The sequence below is a fragment of the Mytilus trossulus genome, chromosome 7, assembly GCF_036588685.1.
Source record: "Mytilus trossulus isolate FHL-02 chromosome 7, PNRI_Mtr1.1.1.hap1, whole genome shotgun sequence".
Classification (NCBI taxonomy): domain Eukaryota; kingdom Metazoa; phylum Mollusca; class Bivalvia; order Mytilida; family Mytilidae; genus Mytilus; species Mytilus trossulus.
The window spans coordinates 39289566-39305910 of NC_086379.1; the positions used below are offsets into that span (position 1 = coordinate 39289566).

At 32.3% G+C, this 16345-nt stretch overlaps 2 protein-coding genes across 2 annotated transcripts; one reads left to right on the top strand and one right to left on the bottom strand.

Moving 5' to 3' along the window:
- Positions 1-2608: 2608 nt before the first annotated feature.
- LOC134725060 (uncharacterized) lies at positions 2609-5863 on the top strand. Its single transcript, XM_063588560.1, has 2 exons — positions 2609-4485; positions 5661-5863. Exons 1-2 carry the CDS (start codon positions 4279-4281, stop codon positions 5832-5834), a joined length of 381 nt encoding a protein of 126 aa, XP_063444630.1. The 5' UTR covers positions 2609-4278; the 3' UTR covers positions 5835-5863.
- Positions 5864-6306: 443 nt separating this feature from the next.
- LOC134726396 (uncharacterized) lies at positions 6307-12849 on the bottom strand. The gene is made up of 7 exons (XM_063590795.1): positions 12731-12849; positions 10336-10540; positions 9530-9798; positions 8103-8205; positions 7675-7904; positions 6911-7039; positions 6307-6312 (listed from the first exon to the last, which is right to left on the bottom strand). The coding sequence occupies exons 2-7, from the start codon at positions 10538-10540 to the stop codon at positions 6307-6309; spliced, it is 942 nt and encodes a 313-aa protein (XP_063446865.1). The 5' UTR covers positions 12731-12849.
- Positions 12850-16345: the final 3496 nt, after the last annotated feature.

Genomic DNA, 16345 nt, shown 5'->3' on the forward strand with positions numbered 1-16345 from the left:
ATCCCAGATGGCCTCTATTGTATCAACCTACCTATTGTATGTATTGTGAACTTGTTCTCGTCCTGAATATGCATGAAATATTTGCCACTGGACGTTAAGCAACTAACAATCAATCATCAATGTTTACGATTAGTTTAACGTAATTTACACTGACATTAGAATTTGTTCTCAGCTGTACACCTTGTTTAACTACCTGTACATAAGATTTGTTTACACTTGTAAATGTTCATTACGTAGAACCAAATGCAGTTTCAGAACTATTTGGAATTTTGGATCACTAATGCTCTTCAACTTTGTACTTATTTTGATTTAAAACTAGTTAGATCTGAGCGTCTGATGAGTCTTTATGTAGACGAAATGCGCGTCTTGTGTATTGAATTAATAAATCTGATACCTTTGGTAAATATTTACACCACTTGGTCATTGCCACTGCTGGTGCACGTTTTAGCCCCCAGGATATCACCAGCCCAGTAGTTAGCACTTCGATGTTGACATGCATATCAAGTATTTGGTAATTTTTATAAATGTAATGTTAACAAATCTTTTGAATGTTTCGAAAAACTAAGGATTTTCTGTCTCAAAAATAGATTACCTTAGCCGAATTTGACACAACTTTTTGAACCATCGGGTCATTAATGCTTTTTCGACTTTTTTTTGTACTTTGTTGGCTTAATTTAAATCTAATCGTCACTGATGAGTCTAATGTAGACGAAACGCGCGTCTGGCGAATTAAACTACAATCATGGTCCCTTTGATAACAATAGAAGCAATGATGAGATATGCTATGAAACACTTGAGACATTTGTGCAATATTTACTAGAGATATTCCAAGTACCTCCAAACATACATAAGTATTTTTTTCTACTTTCTCTAACCTGTAATTTTCCTCAAAAGGTCTGTTAATTTTTTTTTATAATACTGGAACTTTATGAAATTGACAAGCTTTGCCTCTGTCGACTGCTAAACCATTGTCATTGTAACGCAAAAAATCTCAAAATTTCATGAAATCTGTTTCTGGACATAATCGGGAAGGGAATAAATTAAAGGTTTCCTTTATACAATTCCCATTACTAACATTAAAGCAAAAATAGCACTGATTTCTAGTTGTTTCCTCTTGCTTGTGGATTAAGCTTAAAAGCGTGTAAGGTGGTTGTATCATACCTTTTTGTTTCTTCTACTTAAATATCAAACACAATGTTATCATTTTCATAAATGAATTTCTCAAAATATTCACACAAGTTAAATTTAAGTCAAAGCCAACAGGATCATGATATGAACTGAAAGGTGACACTCTGTCTTTAACAAAATAATTTGGCTCTTCGACAGCAAGCCACGGTCCATTTCTTGTGTTACCAGGTTATTAAATTCATTCTGAATCTTCAACATTTGTGTCATATGAGTCAGACATACATGACATATATAGCAACATCAGTTTTGTCGTCTTCTGTAAACAGTTATCAAAGGTACCAGAATTAAACGACACTTTTCTGAGACTGCACACCCAAATTATGACGTCATTACTAAACCTGATGGATCCATGGTCAGTGTTATAGTATTATTTCATGTCTAAGATCGTTTACATCTTTTTTTACTTGAGTCACTGTTGTTTAAACATATTTAACATCTTTGGCGTTTTGTTCATATTCACCCGATGCAACTGGGGTTTTCCTATTCAATAGATGTTAGGTTATGTGGGGTTATGCTGTCCAGCCGATAACATAGTATACTATGTTACTATATAGTATTGGGTTATCCTGTTGAATAGAATGATTTCATGCAGCAATTATAACCAATCAATTGCAGTTTCCCAGCATGCTTTTCAAAGAGTTCTAACATTAGCCATTTTCAAATTACATAAAAAGCACGTTCAAGTTTCATTAAGTTTTCCTTTTATTTCTCGTCCATCTCAACTACAGTAGACATGTCGGTAAGCTATTTTAATGTTTTATCATCTGTCCGACTAGAGATATTTGAAATATTACAGGGCTGAACCTGTGCCCACCTTTATTGCAGACTGAAATGTGATGTTGCAGTGCTGCGTTATCCATACCCTATAATGGTACTATGAACTAAGCAGATTTTCTTGTTATAATAATGATATATGAACGTTGCTTCCTTTGTGCGTACTGGATGCACTATATGCAGACTATGCAACTACTTTCTAGAAACTTCGTAGCAATTGAAATTGAAAAAAAATAGACGCTTGCAACCAATGATGCTCGCATACAAAAATCTATTAATATTATAGATTTATTACATGATTTTAAAATGTTTTCCAGTAAAATGCTAAGAATTTGTCCGCGGCGGGATTTTTACTTTTGTCACGTGACCGTTAAGTCAAAATGGCGGACATCCAGTAATAGGAAAGTGTCCGCTACAAAAAATATGAGTTGCGGTTTATCGGAGGGCCTCCAATGGATTTTAAACGGGAAGCTTATTTTCTTACAAACCTTTGAAAAATTACATATTAAACCATCATATATAGAATTAACCGTTTACTCACAGACAGTAGTTTCTGACAATGGAAAAAGGGGGGGGGGGGGTACTATCCACATTCGTATGTTAAATCACGCGTACTTGTTTTTGTTAATGGGGGTGAAAAACTTTTCATTTCTGTAGTGTTAATTGTTTTCACATATTATTCTTTATCTTAGATCTCCTGTAGTTGGTAATTGCAATACTGGTACATGTATACCAGTATTGTCCACAATACTGATATACAAATTTTGTACCAGTATTGTAACTTTTTTTAGGTAGATTAGTACCATTGTCACTACCATATATATGGGCAATACAATTTTTAACAGATATATCTTCTGGTACAAACACTTATACATTTTTGTACTAGGCAAGCACTTTGACAGTTAGAGAGCTGTACAGGTGCTATCTGAAAAAGTTTTTAATCTAGTAAGAGAAAGTACACAAAGACTGAATACCTAAATATCAATATAGGAAGTGTGGAGGGAGGATTTGCAGAAATACCATCTTAATAACATATACTATAGACACTAAAATATACTACTAAGACCTGAAAAGATATAGTTAAAAGAAAACATAGAAGAAAGTAAAGAGTTTGTTTAAATGCTGAGACAGCATAGTTCCCTTAAGCAATGTTAAGGAAAAAACATCAGAAAATTCAAAACTTTCTTTATGACAATCACAGTGTTGCATCAATGGCATCATCAGTTAAACATACAATTATTCCTTATTCAATTGTCATGTCATATGTTAATTTCATTATGCATATATATGTGACACCTTTGATATCTTTAAAACACTGGCTATTATGTAATCACTTGAATTACTATTATCTACAAATGATATTTTCTGCCCTTTATGTCCACCCACCCCATTATTTTTTTCTTCTTTAAATCCTATCCACATCCTCATTTATAGTTTATAGGGATATAAGCCTTATTATAACAAACTTACCACTTAATAGGAACTATGGCTGTGTTGACATCTAAAATAATACTCAGAATTAACTGAGCAGAGGAAAACATCTTGACTCTTGAGGCCTTTATTTCTAATTGCTTTAATTATCTTAATTTACTCTTAAACTTGACACAATGACCAATGATATGATTTGTTGCATTTATAAAAATAAAGATTCTACTACTGCACTAAGTTTGAAAATTAAGATTAAAACAAATTGCATCTATAGTATTCTAATAGTGGTTAGAAAAACAGCAACTTCTTCTTCTTCGGCTTCGGATTCGGATTCGGAATGTGTAAAAGAGTCGCTTAAGCTTGTAAAATATTTTTTTATGGATGACCTTATCATGCTGATATTAGAAATATTATTTATATAATTTGATAACCATATTTTCTTTATAATTATGTAATATTCTTTTCATTGATAAAACCAGTAACAAATAAAATTGAGAAAGGAAATGAGGAATGTGTCAAAGCGACAACAACCCGTCCATAAAGCAGACAACAGCCAAAGGCCACCAATGGGTCTTCAATGTATCAAGAAACTCCTGCAACCAGAGGTGTCTTTCAGCTGGCCCCTTAATAAATATGTATACTAGTTCAGTGATAATGAACATCATACTAAACTCTGAATTATATACAAGAAACTAAAATTAAAAATCATACAAGACTAACAAAGGCCAGAGGCTCCTGACTTGGGACAGGCGCAAAATTGCAGCAGGTTTAACATGTTTATGAGATCTGAACCGTCTCCCTATTCCTCTAGCCAATGTAGATAAGTGAACAAATGCTTGTTTAATAGCATTACTTTCAGGTTCCTTTGACACAAGGTTTCACCTCGATATGAAATGTATTCAATATAAACATGATAAAGTTAATACTAAAACCACTCACAGTGTAAATATTTTTCAGAAAACAAACTTATCAGAGGAGACCAAGGATATTTTGAAGGAGCTGTTTGCCCAAGGCATGGACTCCAAAGGTATAACAAGCAGTGCGCTGCACAACAAGGCTGTTGAAAGAACAGGACTGCCGTTACAGGTTATCAAGGTAATTTAATTTATATGCCAACTTGGCAATGGGGACTTTAAATTTTCATTTTTAACTAGGCTTTCAAACTGTAACAAAGGATTTGGATTTGGATTAATACCAAAACACTGTGTAGATGGTGTATCCAGTCATATATATTAATTCAAAGTTTACACATGTTAATAGTTTTTCTGATTTTGATATTTTATTCAACTGTTTTGATGGAATTCACATGTATGTTGTATCATTGTGTCATTTTACAATACAGTGTACATGCATTTGCTCACATGCAATATCAATCTTGAACAAACAATTAATAAATTCATACCTATTAAATATTATCCCCGTCTTAATATATTTCTATGATTTTGATTGGTTAACGCACGTCATTACAAAACCCATAGCCCCTGGGTGTTGCTAACCCATATTCCTGGACATTGCTTACTATTATACCAGGGAACTTCACGCTTGTGAAATATAAAACGCTGTAGATTATTCATGATGACTGTAATTTGAATATTTTAATAATTCATTAATGATTTGTCCTATTATGCCAATCATTTACACTCATTTCATTAAATGCATCACTTGACTGCCACATTGAAGGGATGGGACTACTGACCTAGCTATGCAAATGACCCACTTTGACGTTAGTCACATCACACCATCTATGACATAACTCTCACAACATTGAGCGCCAAATTTGACTCCATCCAGTTTCTCTATCTCAGAATTAAAAAATGTCTTAAATTTGACTACCTGTAGAGTTCGACCAAAGGTAAGTACCCTACACCTTGTAAAAAAAATGTCAAATTTCCAAATTTCAATTAAACTATTTTAGATAATAAAAAAAACATTGTTTTCACGTAACACTTTATACCCAAATTTCCCTTAAACTCTCCCAATTCAAACTAAGACCGGGGATTAATTCGTTATCTACGTTCATATACATAGATAATTTATAGCGTCATTCTAATAAAATCAGAAAAAAAACTATAAAAATATATCCATATTAATAAAATTGATTATGGACCTTATATACCTTGAATGATTCTACATAACATGTAACCAATCAGATAAAATAGCTTAATAATTGTGAGATACTAAAAGTCTAATTTGATTTTTTTACAATTTCACCTTTGTCATTTTGGAGTCATATGTGCTTGATTAAATTTATTTTATACTATTAATTTAAGGACTGGATTGGCAATTATAAAAAAGTCGTGGAGGGAAGGAAATATGAAGCACAGCCACGGACATTATACCTCAAAGGAATGACTGGGTATAATTGTTTTGTTAGAGAGAAAAAAGGTAAACTGCATACATGTATGTTAATATATATAGCCTATCGTTATTTTAACTGGGGCTAAAATGGCAAGAGGTTAATCTAAAGGAAGTACACCACTAATAAATGGCCCCATTACTTTCTATGTTAAATTCCTCAATTTCAAGTGTCACATCTCTTTTAACTTAAGTTCAAATAAAGTGACAATCATTACATGTCAAAGCAACACCTTCTGGTGTCCTGTACTGAAAAAATCATGGCATATAAGAAAGAACTGGTTCCCGGAACTTCAGATGTACCAAAACAGATTCTTCCAATCTGACAAAAAGGCAAAATGTACCCTCCTTTTTAAATTTCATGCCATTTTTTTATTATTCAAATTTATCAGTCAAAAAATGTTCTTCAATGATCACCAGTCATGCAGCTTTCATTTGATACCAAAATTAATAAAATATTCTAAATATTTTGAAAGTTATGACCATGTGTAGGAACTATTTTGTGTTAAATATGTACTACTTTCTGGTATGTGCTTTCTGGCTGGGCCCAAATTAGTGGTGTTACACCTAAAATTTGGAATAGCATCCATTAGTCCAGTCAATCTAGCATAAATTTTACCCTAACCCGAAAGTAATTGCAACAGAAGATTTTTAAGTTTTATAATCTTTAGCATTATACACCAAATATACACAGAAAAAAGTCCCAAAAAATCTAACTTTAGGAAAACTAAAATAATCACCATATAAAATTCCTATGGAGATTTGCATTGAAAAGGGAGATATCTCTTGCAGAAAAGGCAGAAATATCAATAAAAATTAATACAAAATTAAAACTTTACAGCCTCTATTCATTAGAATGTATCAATTCTTGATTTTTTAGCGGTCTTTAGAGTATAAAAAACAACTTTAAAGGTGTTCATATATTTTATCAAACTATAATCTAGATTTTGTAATTCATTAGTTGACCATTTATTGAATTTTTCAACATGTCAAGGTAAAGAATCTCAAATTTAATAAAAATAATTAAGCATGAAAAGATTATAAAGTCATATAGAACTCAAAATTAAATCGTTAAAACAATTTTCAAAATGATATGATAAGTTAAAGTTAGTTGGAACAAATCAATTCAAAAAAGAAATAATATAAACTTATTTTAGAAACTTACCTTAACACATATCGGACATTCTGTGGCAAAAGAAGATTCTGTTATGTTTGCTCGGGTATTCAGTGAATACCTATGGTAATTGTACTCAGTGAGGCAATCACCAACCACAGCTCTATATATGTTTTTTTCCTAAAAAGAAAAGAGAAGAGAATTTTATTAAAACAGATTCAAATGAAGTAACCTGCTACACACTGTAAAGTCAATGCTGTAACCTCTTTTCTTAAGAAAATGAATTGTTTATGTTTGAATTTCTTTTATTATCAATAAAAAAATCAAGGTTTTAACAAATGTCTGATGGTGTAACTAAGCTACTGAAAGCGAGTATTGTAAACAACAGGGCGACTTGTTTTCGCTTTGAGCAAAGGGAAGTGGCGGTAGCGTGAAACAGTGAGTAAAACTAAACCAATGATCGCAAGAAGCTATATTGATATAATAATTTAGGTGTTCTATTTGAAAGATGTTATTCTTATGTTTTATACCAAGTATTTACAATATACATTGATGAGGTTGAAAACAAATCTTAATGTACCCACAATATACAGGGTATACCAGCATTTTTTTACAAACTTAATGTGAACCAAATATCTTTACATTCTAGTCCACAATTCCCATCTTTTTTCTACATCTAGACAGCACATTGTGACAATAAATAATTTTAAAATATATCAACATTTTTATGGTCTATATTGATGCATTTCTAACAAATGAGTAATGTCAGAGACAAAACACTTTCCAACATCAGAAAACTGTTAAAATTAACTTACAACGTTGGAGATTAATTTGATGTAGTTAGAGTGCATAGTATCTAAAGCATCACAAAAAGATTTTGCAGGTAAACAGCACTCAAGTTGCAAAACAGACAATAGCTCCATAAATCTGAGATCAAAGCCAATTTTAGGGCTTGTAGGTGTAGCTGGCCATAAGCTGTAACGCAAAAAAGTGACAGCAGGATCTTCACATCTGCATAGCTGGATTTTACATGTATGTTGTAAACCTGCAAAATGAGAAAAAAATATTAAATAAAGAAAAACTAGAGGCTCTAAAGAGTAATAAATCCAGTTTCTTCCCCTTCAAAATTATTATTTCATCTGTATAAAGTTAATTTCAATCAAGAAAAAGAGGATACTAAAGTAACCATACAGAACCCATTATTTGGAACATTTATTTTGGGGCAGCTTAAAAAAATATTTACCCTTTACATCAACAGCATATATGGAAGTAGAGTATGATGATTCACAAATGTGGTCTTTCCTGGCAAGTTCATTAGTCATTTGAATAGGTACATACATGGTTTGCTGTAATAGAGGTAAAGTATGTATATAAACTATAGTATTATTGTATGAGGTTAATACGATTAAATATAAACCTGAAAAATATATATTAGTACAGGGCAATGTCACAATTAAATTTTTTTTGGTTTCAAAGGTTGAGACAGTGAGTAGGTAGGTAGGCGAAAAAGAAATTGAAGTATCTGGTGTTTATTAGTCTTCATGTCTATCTGATTAAAAAAAAAACTTCTTCAAATCAGGATAATAAAAGAATTTGAGTAGGCAGCTTTTTTCTGGGTAGGTAGCGTTTGGACAAACAAACCTATTCTTTTTTATGGAATAAAAAATCTTTGGATCAATATACATTGTATCTTGAAGGCGATTAGACCAATCTCGTCTTAACAATTTTTCAATGAATTTCATGGTGTTTTTTTTGTGTGTACATTTTAAGCATTTGAACATTCTTATTGAAAATAGTGAGTAATAACTTCACAATGTTTAAAACTTATTAACGGTTTTATGATATTCATTAGATAACCTCAAAAAGCATTGCAAAGTATATCAATTTTTAAACATTTCTAAAAGCTGCAATATTGCATTTCTATCCTAGTTTTCAGTTAACATGGTTAAGTTTTTTAAACTACATTTAAACACATGAAAAACTGACATTAGTCTTAGATGCATGATTCTTTTATTGGTTGTAAGTGGATTTGAACTAGCTGTCAGTAACTGCGACGCTGAGTACTCTCAAATCTGTACTAACTAAAATTTATAAAATTGAGAATGGAAATGGGAAATGTGTCAAAGATATTACAACCCAACCATGGAAAAAACAACAGCAGAAGGTCACTGACAGGTCTTCAATGTAGCGAGTAGCGGGATGTACAAGTACCTGGCCACGTCCACTTGTACTAGTAACATTTGTATTTTTATCCATCTGATGACTTGAGCCTTTTTCAACTGATTTTTATAGTTCGTTCATATGTTAAACTATTACAACATGTCCCAGGTTAGAGGAGGGTTGAGATAATATTGATAACATTTTAACCCCACCATATTCTGTATGTGCCTGACCCAAGTCATGAGCCTGTAATTCCATGGTTGTCGTTTGCTTACGGTATGTGTTACATATGTTTTTCGTTCATTTTCTTTACAAAAATTAGGCTGTTAGTTTTCTCATTTAAATTGTTTTACATTGTCATTTCAGGGCTTTGTTCATTGTTAAAGGCTGTACAGCAACCTATAGTAAATAATTTCTTTGTCATTTGGTCTCTTGTATGCTTGTGGAGAGTTGTTTCATTAACAATTATACCACATCTTTTTTTATTTATATATTGTGGCCATATTTTACCTTCCACTGGTGTGGTTTATGGAACAAAATGTTCTGGTGAATCCTCTTACAACAAGTATCACAGTAATATGCTGAGGGACCACAATCTTGACAAAAAATAACATCATCAACAGATGATTCACAAAAGCAACAACAATGAGTTGCTGGGGACTGTTCCTCCAACCTGGTTTCAATGAGCTTGTCTCTCAGCAAGTCCCATGCTCCCATTACCCTTTTCCTTTTTTCTGCGTATGTAAGATTGATTCTTCCAGGATTACTGTTCACATTATCTGCAAAAACATTCAATTTATCATAATCATTGTAATTCGATCAGTTCACAAAGCAGGCAAATTAACAAGACAAATAAACACTCATACAGCCGCAGGTTTTTAATTTGTGGTTTTCATTTTGTTGGTTAAACATGATCGAGTAGACACACCAGGCACAGAATATCATAATACGTCCTGTAAACTGGTGTATAAAAGTAAAATACAAAATGTGTAATCAGACAATTTTACCGTTGTTGTTATCCAACACTTTTAATTACTTTAAACAGTAGCCATCTTTCTTGAGTCAGAGTGAATTGCGTTTTGCGACTAATTTCAAGCAATCTTTACAAGATATTGTCCACAGATGCAATAATAAAAAATATAGTGAAAATGGTGTATAGTACAATAAATGTTTACATTGTAGTAGAAAATCTGGTAAAAATCCATAAGAATAACTGTATTACCTTAAATATTTTATGTTAATAGAACATTTATTTGAATACTTCTTCAAGAATACAAATTCTAAATGTCAGACAATTATATAAAATACAAAAATACCTTCACATTGAAAATCAAATTGGTCAGCTGGATAGTCTATTTGGGCAAGTTGGTTAGTCACTTCTTGGTTGATATTGTTGCTATTACTAACATCAGAACCATTATATGTCATCCTGACATGTTTTGTTTGGAATTTGGAAGATGCCCCATCAAAAACAGTCCTCTTTATTTTGGGTGGTTTTGTTGTTAAGTGAATCCTTTTCATCTGAAAAAGTAATAAATGTGAAGTAAAACAAGTAATTGATCACTCCTTGTTAAAAGGTGTGGTTTTTCAAATAATTCATGGTTTGCACTGCAACCTTAAAATATCATTCAATTCATGATGTTCAAATGTTACAATTGTGACAATCATCATAATCATGGGCTATTTTAATTGTGCAGTGTTATTACAGAGCCATTGGTTAATTTCAAATAAATATTATGTAAGTAATCTTTAATGAAATGTTCATAAAACTATTATATGTATTTTCCTGTGTATTTTTAATAGTTACTAGAACACACCAATGTTATCGCGGGTCTGTGACTGAATTAAAGTATATAACTATGCGCAAGCCTTATTTAAGTATAAGTATTGTCATCTGATATATCATGATGATTATAAGATGCACAGTTTTCTCTGCTTTCAAATCTAAATCTTTCTATTTGAACCTGTAGAACTGGAACTTATCAATCATTGGTAATATTAATTACTTGGAAAACAAAAGGTCCTGGAACAAATGTGGAATGGAGTATGTTTTAATCAACAGCATTGTCCTTTATTAGTTATAAATAAAGTTGAATTCTTTGATTCGCTGTTTTACATCATGCCCGCTAACAAATTGAAAACTGTACCTATACGCCTTATTTTTAAGTATTCCTATTGTTATCTTAAAAAGTCTTACTGATTAAAATACTATAATAGGTAACAATTTGACAATTTAGAAGGGCCAAAATTAAAAATATGTTTGTTTCTCCTCCCCCCACCCGGGGCAAAATATTATTTTCCACAAATAAATCAAAATTATTTTTTTCCTGAAAATAATTTGTTTCCATTTTTGGAAAGTGCTTGAAAGCAGAAGGATTGATAATCTAAATTAATACACTCAAATTGAGCACAAACAACTGATAAGTGGCCTGGACTGGACAAATCAAACCATTCATGTGACCATGCAATGACAAGCACGTCCAGTAAAAAAAAACAACCAAAAAACCTGCCTTCCTGGTCTGTTTACAAAGGGTAGAACCGGGGAGGGGAAACAGACATTCTTTAAAATGTGGCCTAGTGTCAACCCTGTGATTATGACCCGTGCATTAATATAGCATATTAATACTGAATACACCGTTTTGTGGTGCGCCTGTCAGATGCGGAACGTACAAATAAGGTAACTGGTAACATGTGAATATATATTACTATTGGTATTGGTATCGGTATCAGACTCAATCCAGAACTTCTTAATTATTGGCAATTTTAATTACGTGGAAAACAAGAGCCTGGAGTGGTGTAATTTCTAATCTACACCTTTGTACTATATTAGTTATATATAAAGTTAAATTATTTGACTCGGGGGAAGGGACCCCATTTCAGATTTTTCTTATTGTTGCTTAGGGATTCACTGAAGCATGAAGCAACCAGCCTACTCTTAGGCAGCCAGTGAGCCCCCATTTATGAACATTTCTGGATCCGCCACTGATTTGGACTATAGACGTATTTACACTTGTATGCAAATTTGTCCGCCATTACGTAAAATCACACAGGTTCCCGTAAACTTTGACATCATAATTTAAAATATTTGACGTCACAATTTAAAAGTGATTGTTGCTCGACGTCAAAAGGTGATTCAGAGTAGATCTAAGGTCATTCGGAGGCAAGATTCAGCTAAATACCAAAAGTGTAAATACGTTTATTTCCATGGACACTGATGGGTAGAAACAAGTGCCTGTTGCAATCACCCTTACAAATTAGTCAAGGAAGGCTAATATTGTTATTGTTTGCTTTGACGCCTTCCTTGTCAATGTGGGATAAAAAAAACAAAGGAAAAATAAAAAAAATACACGCAGCAGACGGCATGATTAGCTGGACACCTTGTAGTTCAAATAATTATGACGTCTTGAAAGGCTAATATATTTTTTTCTTTGACGCATTACTTCTACGTAAGGCGTCAAAGAAACAAATTATAATAGCCTTTCAAGACGTCATAATTATATGGACTAGACACCTTGTAACGTCTTGTTGGAAGGATATTTTCTGTTTTTGCTTTAACGCTGTCCGTCGATCAGGAACATATAACGTTAGATATACTGTTCCCAGCGTCGATGTAAGGCGTCAAAGAAAAAAAATATAACAGCCTTTCAACATATCATAAATATTTAGACTATCCTACAGATAAAAGGTGTTTTTATAAATATGGGCACTTACTTTTTATCTTTTTTCTTAATCTATAAATGGCCGCCAAAAACAGTGATGCTGAATGCAGCGTGCTTAGCTAAATGGAATTGCGCATGCTCGAAAAGACCTTATAGTTCCTCTTAAGTTATTCTATTCAACAGGATAACCCGATACTATATAGTAACATAGTATACTATGTTATCGGCTGAACAGCATAACTCCACATAACCTAACATCTATTGAATAGGAAAACCTGAGTCGTATCGGGTGTCATATTTCTGTTTAAAATCACAAAGTCACTTATGCCTTGTAGATTCCTATCAGTTTCTGCCTTAGTTTTATTTAGCTGTGAAAGATCTTTATTTAGTTAAAATTGTCTGTTATAATTTTAGCTATTTCAGTTTCTTGTTTACCACACCAATTATTAAGGCTTTTATCATCTTTGTCTATTTGGAAACTGTACTTTTCACTTCATGCAATTCCGAAACTAGGTTTGTTGATGTCCGATTTATTTGGTTGGCCTGTTTCATTTTCTTACAATTGATGTCAATCTATTATTTATATCAAGCATTATTTGTTATAAATTTTCTAAGGGAAGAGTTTTATTTTGTTCACCGTATGTATTGCCTTTATCCTCTCATCGGAAGCACTGCTTTCTACTATGATATCCCGAAGAGACTGTGTTATAGATTTGTATTTAGCTATTAAAAAAGACAGCGTTTCTACTCTAGCTGTCCAAAAGTGATGAATCTGATAACGCATTACACAGTAAAGCTGACTTATACAAACCCTGAAAGAAATTTTCAGAAATCGTTGTATTGAAGTTCTTTAGAAAAATGTGATAAAATTTTCAACCTGGCTATCGTATGTAAAATTATCTAAAATAATTCACTAGTTAGGTAACAGGAAGTTGTTGAGTGGTGAATCTGAAAACGCATCATACGGTTTGGCTGACTTATATAAACCCTTAAACTAAATTTCAGAAATGCTTATAATGTAGTTTCTGAGAAAGAAGCGACAAAAAATATTTATGGGACAGACAGTCAGAGGTAAAATAGGATACCTCGACTTCTTTTTTTTTTAAGCAAGGTATATAATGAAAGTGATAGACTTTAGTTTATTTGTTTAGTGGCATTCGACCAATTATACTTCTTGAACCATTATGAAGTCTAATTAAACAGATTCTGATTTTGAATCGACATAATGTTATCCAACGTTTCAAAAAATAACAAAAATACCGAACTTTGAAACGGGAAAAGGCAAACTTTAGTGGCAAAATCAAAACTAAGACACGTCAAACAAAGTGGTAAAACCTGTCATATTCCTCACTAGGTATATGCATTTTATTATGGTGTTAAAGCTAGGTAAGTAAACCCTCTCACGTCGAAATTATATCAATAACCACATGGAAAACAATTGAATTATTCATTGCCCTAAAAGGTGCAAGACAGAACCGATCGTGCGAGGGCTGTATAGCAGGTCAAGGTCGTTAATAACTTCCATTTGTTTGACGTCGCATGAAATTCCATTATGTGTGATCAAAATAATAGATAAAAATGTAAAAAAATAGACTTTGTTTTAATATTATTTAATACTAAAAAAAAAAATATTGTTGACAAAGAAACACAAAATGGCAAGTAGGCAAAGCACCGAAGCAAAAATTAAAGTAAAAAAAAAATGTATTAGTATGAAATACAATTTTTCCGATATTACGAATAAAATTGTAATTATGCATTCAAATCAAATTAGAATTCGTATAGTGCTAGCTGCAAACCTACTAGTTTTCGCTCTTGTAGCAGATGAGACGACTGACGTATCGAACAAGTGACTGTGTATTCGTTACCTGGATAAGGACCATACCACAAATGACGTATATATAAACGAAGTCTATGTCGATTTAATTAAGGCAACCAGTACTTCCAAGTGAACATTTAACCTACTCTTCAAAGTTCAAGAGTCAGTGTCGGAGACGAGGATGCATCCTGCATGTCCGAAAAGTACAGGAGTATCCGACAAGAAAATTCCATCGGTAATAGAAGCAATTTACGTGACTTTCAAATGACGTATTTAAGGATAATAATCATATTATTTGGTTTATTGGCAGCTCGAATAGCGTTTTTTTTTCTCCGCTTGTTTAATCTAAATCCATTGGAAGTTGGATGTGTACTGATTTGTAATTTAGTCTTAGAAACATGCTATTTTTTTTAGTGGCATTGAACTAGGTGTCAATATCTTCGAGTATTATCAGATCTGTACTTAGTATGCAAGTACTCGGCCATTTCCACTCTTTTTTTGTAGGATGTGTTTCTATTTGTATCCATCTAATAAGTTAAGGCTTTTCCATTTATTTTTTTATATTTCGTCCTTATGTTGTACTGTAACACTACAGTCCGAGGTGTGGGAAAACCCCACTAACATGTTTAAACACCGACACACTCTGTATGAATGTGCCTGTCCCAAGTCAGGAGCCTGTGATTAAGTGGTGTCGATGTTGATGTGTTACACATTTGTGTTTATGCCATACCGACGATAGTGGAGGTGCAATATGTTTTCTGGTCTGTACGTCCGTCTGTTCGTCCGTATGTCCCGCTTCAGGTAAATGTTTTGGTCAAGGTAGTTTTTGCTGAAGCTGAAGTCCAATCAACTTGAAACCTAGTACACATGTTGCTTATGATATGATCTTCCTACTTTTAAGTCAAATTATACTTTTGACCCAATTTCATGGTCAACTGAACATAGAAAATGAAAGAGCAAGTTTCTGGTTAAAGTTTTTAGTCAAGGTAGTTTTTGATGAAGTTGAAGTCAAATCATCTTGAAACTTAGTACACATGTTCCCTATGGTATGATCTTACTAATTGCAATGCCAAATTATATTTTTTACCCAATTTCACGGTCCATTAATGATGGAAAATGATAATGCGAGTGGGGCATTTGTGTACTTTGAACACATTCTTGTTCGTACATTTGTTAAATGCCGTACAGTGACTCATAGTTGATAATTTCTGTGTCATTTGATCTCTTTTGGAGAGTAGACTCATTGGCACGTGCCACAACTTCATCTTATTATAATTAAAGCAAATAAAAATTGCAAATAGGTCATGTATTATTATCTTCATTTTATTGCCTGATGAAGTTTGCCTTTGTTCTGCAGAACAAAGTAAATAAAAAAAAAACATCTAAAGTTTCGATTTACAAAAACAAAATTATTTCTTATATTGTTCTGTTATATATTTTGAATACTTGAACGAAACAATCATTCTAGTTATCGACCTGTGTAATTGTATTTATTAGTTAATGATACATAATAAACATTGCAAATTAAATGCACATTGATGGAAAATGAAACTGTACAGTCCCTCTAAAAGAAAAACATAATATAAATTTATACTATAATAATTATTAAATAAAATGTAAATGGAAAGAATTAAATTTTACTGAATTTAATAAATACCCATATGAGATTTAAAAATAGTCTTTCAGTTAAATGTAAAACAAAAACTTTTTTTTTAATATCTTAAACTACTAAAGTTCAAGCTTGGAAGTCTTTATAAAATTTTGAAGAAGGAAGTAATAATGTCAAATTAAAATTTTCTATATCATCAACAATTAAAAAGACCTCTTTTATTGCGTAAGGTTTTGACTGCT